Source organism: Urocitellus parryii, chromosome 4 (assembly GCF_045843805.1).
Source record: "Urocitellus parryii isolate mUroPar1 chromosome 4, mUroPar1.hap1, whole genome shotgun sequence".
In the NCBI taxonomy this organism is placed as follows: Eukaryota; Metazoa; Chordata; class Mammalia; order Rodentia; family Sciuridae; genus Urocitellus; species Urocitellus parryii.
The window spans coordinates 145,976,196-145,988,735 of NC_135534.1; the positions used below are offsets into that span (position 1 = coordinate 145,976,196).

At 32.3% G+C, this 12,540-nt stretch overlaps 1 protein-coding gene across 1 annotated transcript in view; it reads right to left on the bottom strand.

Moving 5' to 3' along the window:
• Positions 1–12,540, bottom strand: part of Pum3 (pumilio RNA binding family member 3) — a 37,069-nt gene that overhangs the window by 8,893 nt on the left and 15,636 nt on the right. The window contains exons 9-13 of the mRNA XM_026406472.2: positions 12,361–12,464; positions 11,163–11,241; positions 9,128–9,226; positions 8,261–8,314; positions 4,939–5,019 (exon numbers count right to left, since the gene is read on the bottom strand). Coding sequence (XP_026262257.1) covers positions 4,939–5,019; positions 8,261–8,314; positions 9,128–9,226; positions 11,163–11,241; positions 12,361–12,464 — 417 coding nt within the window. The remainder of the gene's footprint in view (positions 1–4,938; positions 5,020–8,260; positions 8,315–9,127; positions 9,227–11,162; positions 11,242–12,360; positions 12,465–12,540) is intronic.

Below are 12,540 nucleotides of genomic sequence, written 5' to 3' on the forward strand. Positions count from 1 at the left end.
GGACCTCTAGTATATCCTCAGGTATCTGTTTTAAACTTCCATCAACTCGGACAAGAAGACTCATCTTTTAAAAATCTGCTCTTTAATCTGTTAATTCATTTCAAGATAGGGTTGAGAATGATACAATGGTTGGGTCAATTTCCACAGTCTTAACAAAAACAACAATCCTTTGCTGTCCTTTAAAAATAACAGAAACCTCTAGAGTTAATACCTTTAAAACTTGGGTGACATAAGTGTCAAAACAAAGCATGGGGATATACAGTAAACAACTATAATGGTTACTATTGGACTGACCTAATATATGTGGCTTGGGCAGAAATAGTTTTGGAACACAGAAGCTAGAACTTCAAGAAACGTATAAAATCCATGCAAAAATATATTCAAGGACTAGACTCTGAATTCACTGATCTTTACTACCTTTTGGTTCATAATTAACAAATTTAGAATTTAAACTCATGTTTAATTAAAATCTTGAAAATATGTAATATTTATAACACAATTTTGTGAAACTCAAAACATTTACTTAAATATGTAGTATTTAATTCTCCATTTTGCCTTCATGACACTTTTTCCTACCTCTGAAATTATATATATTTGAAAAATACAAAGAAAACAGTATGTGAGTGTTGCAAATCAGAGATTTCTAGATCATTGCCTGGAGAATACCATTAACACAGATAAATAGGTAGGAGATGGCTATGACATAACTGATTGTGTGCTTAATTTGATCTCTGAAGTCTTCAAGTCAAGTTAGAAGCCTTTGGCAAATCCTTTGACCTCCCTGCCCATTAATTCCCTTATCTGTAAAGGAAATGATCCACCTACCTGACCCATGGGCTATTACCATGAGCAAAACAGAAAACCATTCAAGCTGCTGTAAAAGAATTATTTTCATATTTAAAACATATCACTGAATATATAGCATCCCCAACTATGGAGATTAAATAAAGCTAGTGGAGTCAAAGGTTTTCACTCTCAAAGAGAAATGACAACAATGACAGTTTGATTTTTCACTTTGGCTTAGCTTATGCTTTATAAGAGTTAACTTAAGAGAAAATACAAGAAGGACCATTTTTTGTAACTTATTTTTCTTATGCTTCAAAAAACAAAGAGCACGGGAAAGAACAAAAGACCTCCCTCCTGTTTCTTGAAGTTCTAGTTTCTCGTGTTCCAAAACTATTTCTACCCAAAGACACCTTTGGTCAGTCTGAACTCCAAGTGTTAGGCCCCTGCCAGACTTCTTGGTACTCTTGTTTTGCCTATTCTCTTTTAAAGAGAAAGGGTAAAGGTCAAAATCAAAGATGCACACAGGAAGGAGAGTTAGAGCATACACATTATTTTCTGTTAAGGACAGAAATGCAAAAAGACATAAATTACTGAGAAGCTGGTATATGTTTCTGTGTGGAGACAAACAGAAATGCAAGCTACATTATCCATAAGAAGCTAAAATCTAGCAGAAGCAAAAAAAGTTAATAGAATTCAAAATAAACTTAAATAATGAATACCAGCTGAAGTGTTGAGAAGGTTGTATTACCAGGCAGTGTAAGTGTTTTGTTACCAAAAAAATGGTGTTTTTATATCAAAGTTCATGGTTTGGCTACCCTCAAAACAACAACAACAACAACAACAACAACAAAACAACAACAACAACAAAACAACCACCAAAAGAACAGCAGGTCCTGATTGGGCATAGGGTTTCAGTCAGTTCTGAAACACAAAAAAGTCCCGGAGACTGGTTATACGACCATGCGAGTATATTCTATATTACTTGACTGTATCCTTAAAATGCTTAGATGGCACATTTGTGTTGTGTATTTTATCTTAATTACAAAGAAAACAAAAGCAAAATTGGGAAGGTCTATCACCTTAGAGCTCATTATCATAGGCTTAGGTGAGTGGTTGCCATCACTTTGGACAGGGCAGGTGATCTCCTCATTGCTCAGTCCCCTACCTTCTTTCACATACTTGGTCTGCCTTATTCATTTACCAGTTTAGTCAATGGACATTTTTTCTGTTTGTGAGCCCTGTGTCAGATCACAATTAACTACTAAGTGAATAGGTAGAAAAACCAAAGAAAACAGTAGTTGACAGGATGGGCAGACCAGATCTGGCTGGGAGATCAAAGACTGATATCTAGTCTTAACAGAAAACAAGGATTGATTATCAGACTATGATTTTGATGTGACATTTCAGTAAATCCAGATACTCTAACTAGAATGCTTAGCAACATTAAGCTTTCTTGGCTATTTTTAAAAACACTGTACAATACAATATGTAGTGATTTTTTTTAGTGGCTGGGTGGAAAATACTAAAACACTCTATGTGTAGTATATTTGTCAACTCAGCAATTCTGGTAAGTAAATGCCTTCACAGACTTTTAACGTATGCAAGAAAATAGACGTGATTATTAATGGAATTATCTGCACTAGCAAAAATAAATAAGAATTTAAAAATAGTTTATTCAAAAGAAAAAACTAAACATCTATCACCAGAAAAAGAAAATTACCTATATATCCATGATTGATAGAATACTACCTTGCATTAAAAAATAAATGACCAAGGACAAAGGTGGGCAAATTCAGGTCTAGTTCAAATCCACCTTGCAGCCTATTTCTGTATATCCTGCAAAGACTAGATTTTGCACCTTAAAGGGTTGTTAAAAAGGAAAACCAAATCAAACAAGAAAATGAGACAGACACCATATAAGACCCATAAAGCCTAAAATAATCGCTATCTGGCCATTTACAAAAAAGGCTTGCTAACCCCTGATGATGAAACTCACAACATAGTTCAGTTACAGCCATTAAACAGCAACTGGCTAGTGTACTTATTTCCTTTTCACAGAATATTGTTGTCACACCAGGTGTGTCATACCAATGACTTCAGGGTAAGTGGATCAAGTTTTAATAAATACGTATGTTTCAGAAGGTAAAGCAGGTAAGAATCAGTTTGCATCCATTTTGAAAAGTGGAAGGCTATCTGACCAGGCCGTGATTTCAACCTGACATTTCTGAAGTCTGAGTACTTTGAATAGAGTGCCTAACAACACTTGGCTTTCTTGGTTATTTTTAAAAAGAACTGCCTTCTGCAACAGGTTTTGTGATGATTGGTGGGGTGGGGAAATGCAAGAGCAATTAGCATTCCAATTTTATCACCAGCTACACAGTTTAATAATACACAGAGCCTGTTGAGCTTTTGTCAGTTAGAAGCAAGAGATCAGCAGTCAAGCCATGCAAGGAAAGCTGCCCTAAGAGGGACAGTCATCAAGAATGTGAATTAAATAGTTGTGGGAAATGGACTGATAAGCACAAGGAATTGAAACTGTTTTAATAGCAACTTTGAGATTAATCTTGGGAAAAAAAAATTTAAAGAGGTGATTCTGGGAAATTCTGAAGGAAGTCTGGTTTCTCCTGAAATCCATTTGGAACAGATATGCAAATTTTAGTTGTGGTAAAAATATTAAACAAAAGCAAACTTTCAATAGCCCAGCCTGTTTCCATTTTTGTGAAACAACTTTATTCATTAGCCAATTCTATGGCCTCACATTTCTGTCACAGAAATGAAAAACAATCATTATTGATTGGAGTCAAAAGGGTAATAAAGCCACAAGGAACATGTCAAAATACTCAGTCTGTGACATGAAAGTCTTGCCAATTTGTTTCTTCCCACAATCCTATCTCAAAGAAAGTCATCACCATCTTAAAACAGTTAGGAACAAAGTTGGAAAATGACAGCAAGGGCATGAGAAATTCACACTGGGACCTAGAGCTGGCATTTAAGAAAAAAAAAAAACCTCTTTCTTTTCCAGTGGCTGATATACTTTTTCTATTGAACCCAGTTCTACTGGTGCAAATGGGCTACTAAGAGAGGACACAGCACCACCACTTGACAACAGGTAAACTCTCTAGATAATCCATGTGCTTCTTCTCTTCTGCCAAGAGTACCATGTGTTCCCAGGATTTCTCCAAGATCCCCATAGTTGTATACCAAACACAAAAGTATGTATAATTTTCAGATGAATAACCTGTGTCTATACAGACTATTTTATTTTTAAAACATTTCCAAGTCTGGTCAGTGCTACCAATGTTGTAATTTCTTATCCCCACCCTTGCAATCTCAATCATCCCATATACTCAATATCAACTGCATTCCAAAAATAAAGGAAAAGAAGATACAAGAGGATCATAGAAGCAGAAGTCAGAAAAAGAATAGAGGAATAAAAATAGTTTAGAATTCAACTTTTACTTTTGGAAAAGAACAGTTTGGTTTTTCTTATGCGCATGTTAAAGTTTAGAGCTAATAAACTGTACTTGAGCATAATCACTTTATGGCCATTAAGCCAGATTAGAGGAATTGCTGAAATGTAAAAATGAAGTTAATATTTTAATTTTAGTCCTAACTTTTAATCTAATTATACAAAAGCTTTCATGAAAGTTTTAACAAGCACCAAGACTAAGTGAGCTTTATGAATTTTCCTTCTCTATCAATTTCAGAACAAATGTATTAGTAAACTGGATAATTGTAGAGAGACAGTCCGTCCATAGGAAGAGAGTGTTAAATTGACAAATTACTACCAAAACTAATTTCTGATCAAATCTAAGCACTGCTTTGCTGATTTTTCATTTTTTAATCTCTAATATAGTCTTTAAATACAACAACAATAAAAAAAACCTATGTTACCCTAATCCAAAACAAAAATCAAGTCTTAACCACAGTCTTTTAAATATTTTAAACAGTATTAATATCAAGTTACAAGGTTATGATTCATATAGGAAAAGAGCAAATTTCCAAAATAAGACTTAGTTGAGACAACTAAAAAAATACTGGCAGAAGTACAGGTGAAAACTCTTTTTAACACTGCATGTGTGAAATCAAAGTTATATACCCACAACTGGTATATCAATGCAACTTAAATCTAAGACCATCAGAATTACATACCGAGATGATTATCTGCTTCACAAGCTTAGTATCATCAATACAATCAAATGCAGCCAGTAAAACCAAATGAGAGTATTGGCCCTGTAAAAATTGAAAGGTAGTAAAACTTAAAAAAAAATGCAAAGATTTTTTCCTCTTACTCCATCTATGGAGTCATTACATAAAGGCTACCAACAGGGACAATTTACCTAACAAACATGAATAAAAGCCATTCAAATGCACTTTCTTTCTTATCCGGACCTAGTTAATTACATTCTTAAGAAATGATTGATTAAAAAGAAAAAGAAAAAAGAAACAGAAAAGCATATCCTTCATTGCCAAAGAGCCCCAGACTAACCAGGATATAATACTGTCTAAATAGGTATCCTGTTAATGAATAGCTATCTGAAAATCAAACTTAAAAGAAAGTCCAAGTGATAAGATTAACACTATGTGTGTGTTGGGGGGGGGGAGTTATCACACAGAGAATATTAAAATCACACACAAAAATACATAAGCTTACATGTAATTGCACACACACACAATTCATAATACATGACAGAAAATTCTAGAAGGCAAAATGCTGTAATGTAATAATCATCTCTAGGATAAAGGATTATAATCTTTTTAATCATGTATTCTCCAATTGTATTTAGATCAAAAATTTTCTTAAAATAATCCTCCACAATAAGAATATAAGTAAACTACAAAACAAACTATAAAGGTACACTTACTTAATGATATGAGAATAAGACAAAACTTTTTGCTTTAAAAGAAGTATGGAAGCAAGACCCATGTAAATTCACAATTGTGGCTTTCACAACAATCTCCTCTTGAAATAATACAATTATTTCTGCAATGCTGATTGTCCTCCAAACATTTAAAGAACTCTTCTACTTTATGTATAAAACCAAACCAAAACACTGTTTGCATATTCTTGTTAGTATCATGGATGATGATATCAATGTTGTATGTGTCTGTCTTAATTAGGGAGAATCAATTTTTTATAATAGCCAGCACAGATTCATAGCAAGGTCTCAGAAACATGGCATTGTTTTAATTAGAAACAATGAGGAATTTGCTAAATACACAGATGTAAAAACAAACTGGAGAAACACACCAAAGATCTAACATATTTGCGATCTAAAGATCAACAATCAACTAAAACAGCAAAAAATGAAAGTCCTTTTACAGAATGGCTTAAAAAGTATAATAATGCCTTAATGGAATAATTAAGGTCAATAATTAAAACAACAAAACACCATTGTCCACTTATCCTATAGTCAATGTTGAAAACCTCTGATAACAGACAAGTTGAGGTAAAGCAGGCACACTTTTATGTTGGTGAGAATGCAAAGTGGCTCAACTTTGGAAAACAAAGGTAACAACTACAGATACACATATATTGAAATAAGATGGTCCCTAAGACAAATTAAGTGAAGGAGACAACAAGACATAGTACAAAATCATTAGTTTCAGCTTTCTGAAATCATACACTCATAAGCTTGACCAAGAGTACAATATTTCTGGGTAAATACAGAAGAAGTCTGTAGAGAATTGAATTTAAAAGGCAGACATACTATCTTTTGAAGGCAAAATTACATTGATCAATGATGATTTCTGTTCAAATTATATGATTAATATGCATAGATGTTATATATATTAACAGTATAAGTGAGCAATAAGCAATTCCATAATCATATTTGGAGGTTTTAACATGTTTTGCTCAGTAGCTAAGAAAACTAAAAAACAAAATAGCAACCAGTAAAAACACTGATTATTCTAAACAACACTATCACCCACCTTGATCTAACAGTTATAGAATACCACAAACAACTTCAAAATAAATTCTTTTTAAGACACAATTAAACAAGTCTCAATGTATTTAAAGGATTAAAATAATAAAGAATACCAAGAAATCCTCAATATTTAGAAATTAAATTACATTTCTAAATAATGGATAGTTCAAATCCATGAGTTATATTATTAGCTCATATCATCATTTCAGAGGTTATTCTAAGAGATTAAAAGACATTGGATTATCAATTTCTATTATATCCCAATGTCATAGTAGGATTAGGTTCTCAAAAAACTTAATTGTTGCATTACCTAAAATAACGAAACTATAAAATTAAAACATTCTAATTAACTTGATTACTTAAAAATCTTTTACTACTACTAATACAGTTTAGAACTTTCTATTCATTCTATTTTTACTCAATTCTAATTTAAGTATTCAAATTAAAATGTCATACGTGAAGACTAAATTACTTAATAATGACTGAGGAATCAGAAAATATTCTTATATTGCAGAAATAGCTCAAGAGAGCTAATACCATATAGAATGCCTTCTGAATGGTTTCAAACTTAACTTTTCTAATCTCCAACCCTATAGAAGACAATAGGTAAGTACACAATCACCAAGCATTTCCTTTATGTTTGAATTAGGATTTGCTATATTATGAAGTCAGCACACATTATAGTTCCCACTGGATTTTTCATTGAAAAAAGTAGTTGGTCATGAAATTTTTGATTCATCACTTAATTAGAATTTTACTGATGAATTAAGTCATTAAATATATAACTCAAAAATTAAAATTATATTTACTACCACATATATTCTAGTTATAGTGTCATTTTATAACAATGCAGAAAATATCTATAAATATATGCAAACACTAGTTTTGAGGCAATTATTTTGTGTCCACTAATTTCATTAGAAGGTTGTCACTATATCTCCAGGGGATTCTAAGGAGCAAAACCACCATAGCTACACTGCAAATTTATTCTAAGAAAAAAAGGAGATGATTCTAATTTTGCAGGTGGTAACAAACACTGATACTAAGTTTCTGAATGGCAACCGACATTACTTACCTATAGATATAAACATAGATACTTTAATCAAGGCAGTAATTTTCACATTTTATTAACATGATTCAACAAATTCATTAATGAGACCTAGTAAATATCAAGTCTTAAAAAAATATCTAGTAAAAATGAGGAACTGACACAATACAATGTTAAATTTAAAAGAGGGCTGGGGGGTTTAGGGACCTGGGAATGCAGTTCAGTGAAGAGCCCCTGCCTAAGCATGTTCAAGGTTCTAGGTTCAATCTCCTGCACTTCAACAACAAAACAAAACAAAAAAAGAGGAGAGAGAGAAAAGAGACATGTGGTCCGAATTCTAATTTTTACAAATAATCATTTGAAAATATACATACAAAAAGACTATAATAAAACAATTTTCTTGATAAATTTTTTTTTAATTTTTCAATTTTTCTTTAAGACATAAATTCATTTTACTACTAAAATTAAAAGAAACATGTACTTTTACTGTACTTACATTAGCCACCTTTTCAACATAAGTCTTCATTGTTTTCACAATCACTTTCCTGTCCTTAAAAAGGAAACATTGCCTCAATGAACCTTTAGTAATAGATTAAACCTATTTCATAGTTAAAATTTTTTATATATTAAGATTTCATTTGAGTGGAATACTTTTCTTTAGTGAAAATAATAATTATGCAAACAGAATGAAAAATTGCAACATATATAATTCCTTTCAGAGTAAATCTTAGACTTACAGTTGACAGTCCATTTAGACATAAAGAGGGAACCCAAAACATGTAAGTTGCAAGCAATACAACTCTAATGAACCAGTTTTTACAGTAAGACCTGAGAGATCTCTTATCCAATGTCTGAAATATCTCTGCAAGAGTATACAGATAGTACCCAATATGCATTTGTTGATAAAAATTAAATGTGCACTAATGAAAAAATAGAATATACAATTATCTTTTGAAGGCATAAATAAGTTATTTCCATTAAAATTCTGTGATTAATATGGATCTTTATCTTTTTTTCAAAGTACTTAACACTCAGAGTAATAACACTCACAAGTGTGACTGTTTACTATCTTATCTCCATCACATATGATCATTAAATGAGAAATAGAGTCTAACAGATACCAAAATCTCTTGGGTTTACTTGCTTGACAGACTCTTTCTTATCTTCAACAAAGCTCAAGGTTTCTACTAAAGCAGAGAAGAAATACTAGGCCTAAAGATGATAAATACCTGTAAAGCCTTGAGACACAACTTGATAATAAGATGCTTATGCATAACTGGGGAAAGACTAGAGGGGATTGACAATCAATGAATAAGCAAGTCCAGCCTGCAGGGAAGACACGGCCCTGACTGACAACATTTACCTTGGGTGTGCCGTGCCATAGACAGTGCATGGTGACTCGGGCACCATCATGTGTGTGTGCCAAGTATACCACTGCTTCGCGGATGGCTTCAATCAGTTCCTAGGGAACAAATGCTGTCAGGGCATTGGTTTATTTTTCCTTCTTTTTGCTGTTTTACCTGTCTACAGAACAGTCAGGCACAGAAAATAAAAGGAAGAGAGCACAGGTAGCAAACAATTTAATTTTTAATTCTGTAGACAATCGGACAAAAACAACCTCATTCTAGAAACATCCTTTTCTATCAAAGCAGCAAATATTGCTGGCAAGCAATTTTTATTAAACAACATATCTGACTTTTACCAATGTCTATTTAAAAAAAAATGTTACAGGTTATATGGGTAACATAATATATTATAAATGATTTTCCAAGAAAAAAATGTCTAGAAGGTGGTAGCAATAAGGGAGTTTCAAACAGAACAATGAAAATAAATAAAATGCTCTTCCTTAAGAGACATGTATGTAATAAATAGAATCAAAACTCATTCTAACAAAGACATTTCCCTTTTTTTAGTTTATCACTAGATTATCTCCAGAAATCGTATTGATTCTTTATCATAAACAAATAGCATTTCCCAAAGAAAAATTAATCTCTATATTATAAAAATTTAGACTAGGTCTTCACCTATAAACGATACTTTTGTAGAAAAATCATTTAGTTTTTTTATGAGGTAGCTTAGCTTAATTTAATCTTTAGCATTCATTTTCAATGTATACAGTTTCTTATTCATATCTTCAAACTCTAAGCACAAGTTGTAAATGAGATCTGGCAGCTATCAGCCGCAGGGCCTCATTTTAGCCTATTCCAACTTTAAACAAAATACAAAGCCTCAAGCCAGGAAATGGAAAGGTAGTTGCCTAATTTCATCAATAAGGAACAAGCAATTTCACTCTGTACTATCTTACAATCCTTTCCCGGGATAAATCTCTAGAACACAGATTTCATCCATCATACCTATCCAGTTGGAAAGTCATATATGTATTCCAGTTATGATTCCAATATCCCCAATGATATATTTTTAAGTCTCTCATTTGAAAACTGCCCCCAGTGCCAGAAAAGATCCTTTATTCATTACTTTATATCCCGTTCCAATTTTTTTTATTCCTAAAACACACTCAACACTAAAAAGATAAATGCTTTCCAGCACTGAATATATTCAAATGATCATTTTGCCAGACAGAACATTCAATCCTATCTCAGGAAACACACAAGTGTGAGATACTGTGTTCTGTGGGAAACAGAAATCCCCCAAAGAGAAGATGCTGCTATGGTCACTCCACAATGAGCTTAGGAGAGTACCGACTGTTGAGAAATTATTTTGCGTGCTAATTGAGAGGGTCAAAATTCCTATGAATATGTAATCTGGCATATTTGTTAAAATAAGCCAGATTCATTATTTTAGTTATCCCGTGTGACTGAAAATGAGGACAAAATGGACAATGAGCTCACTGAATGATGAGGCAAGCAAAGTTCAGGAAACCAAATGATGAATTCTCATTTGTATTCCCTTCACTAACTTGAAGGGCAGTGCAATTTACCTTCACTCTCTGTTCTTTCTCCTTCTATCATTTAAGGTCCAGGTTTTCATGGGCCATTTAGTTTTACATTAAGTATCTTCCACTAACCTTTTAATGTCAGCAAGTTTTTTTTTTTTTTTTTTTGGTACTGGCACAGTTGAGTTTAAAAACTACCTAAATGCAAAATATTCCTCTCAAGTTACTTTATTTTTAGAAAATCTGGAGGATATCCTCTGGTTTATAATTAAAATATAAAAATTCAATTGTATTAATAAAACTAGAGTCAATTCTATCATTTTTCTAGACAAAAAGTAAAACAAATTAGCAAGCTTATTCAAGGGAAGTTTAGTGAATCATCTATTCTAAATAAGAAAGCAACTCTAAAATTTCCAAAGGAGTGTGTATATCAAAGCAATGTGTTAAAATATCTACATGACTTTTTTTCTACACTTTGGTTTAAAAACAAAACCCAAGAACTTACTGATCTGAGTTTTGGGGGTGCGTAGGTAAAAAAATCCAAGAATACTTTATGAACCAGTGAGTGCTTAATCACAGCTTCTCTGAAAACAGAAAACAAAAACAACAACAAAAAAAACCATCAGATCTGGCAAAAAGCCAAACAGACAGGCAATCTTGAAACTAAAATAATCTAAATAAGATGGTTTTACGAAATATGAAATTGATTGTATGTTTCAACAGTACTAAGATTTCAAAAAAAATTATAATATTGACCTAAGTACAAATTTCAGTGTTTTATCAACAAAGATTATATCATCGTTCAAAATTTGTTCTACCTTTATAAATAACAACTCTATTTTCCTCCCTCAGTTCTGGAAACATGATTGGAAATCCACATTTAGACCTTTTTTTTTTTTAAGCTATTTTCTTTCTGAAAGCACTATTCAAAATACATTAGTTTCACAAAATATTAGCAGAACTGAAACCTGAATGAATCAAACAGTGAGAGAAATAGCAACAACCATATTTTATCAATGCCCCATAGTGTGACATTTGGTGAACTCAGGTAAAAATGGAGGTTGATGTTCAGGCACCAAAAACATAAAGTTCACATACTTTACCCAAACAGATAACAAACTATTCTGCTTTTATGGGCAAAGCACTGTTTTGAGTTCTTTGGAAATATTATCCCATTTAATCTTCATAAAATTTTATGACATATATACTATTAGTATCCCAATTTGACCATAAGGATACTCATAGAGAGGTTAAACTGTCTAAGGGGGAGGGGATAGCAGGAGTCACTCATGCAGTCAAGTTATACTCCCAACAATTGTGTTATGTTACCAATTCTAAGAAGGCCATGTGCATAGGCTTCTAAGTCTTAAAATCCAATTTAAATAACATTATGTTTGTGAAACTATTCAATATAACATATAATAGTCCATAAAACAGTTTTTTGAGAATAAATGTTTTGTTGCTTAAACAAAGTTTATAAACCATTATTATGTTGTCCTTTTACAGGATGCAGTATCAGAAAAAATGATGCCCTTTCATACTAAGACAGACTCCAAACAAAAGTTTTTACACTTGAATTTAGGACAGATTAATAACAGTAAAGAGGAAATACCTACCTTTTTTGGGGCAAGGGTTATATAAAACTTTCCTCCTTCAAATATCTTTTTCAAATGTATTAAGAAAATACAAAACATCTTTCTTACTTTTGGGCCATTGGAGTTAGAATCTGTTTCATTTCATCCATAATAAGCTCTAATTTTTCTGGCTGTACCTCCAATACTTTGTCCAGAGTTGGGTGATCCGCTGACTGTAACAAAAGAAAAGTCAAACCCCTCTGAAATTAATGTTTCTTCATTTCAAACAAAAAAAACAATTATAGCTAT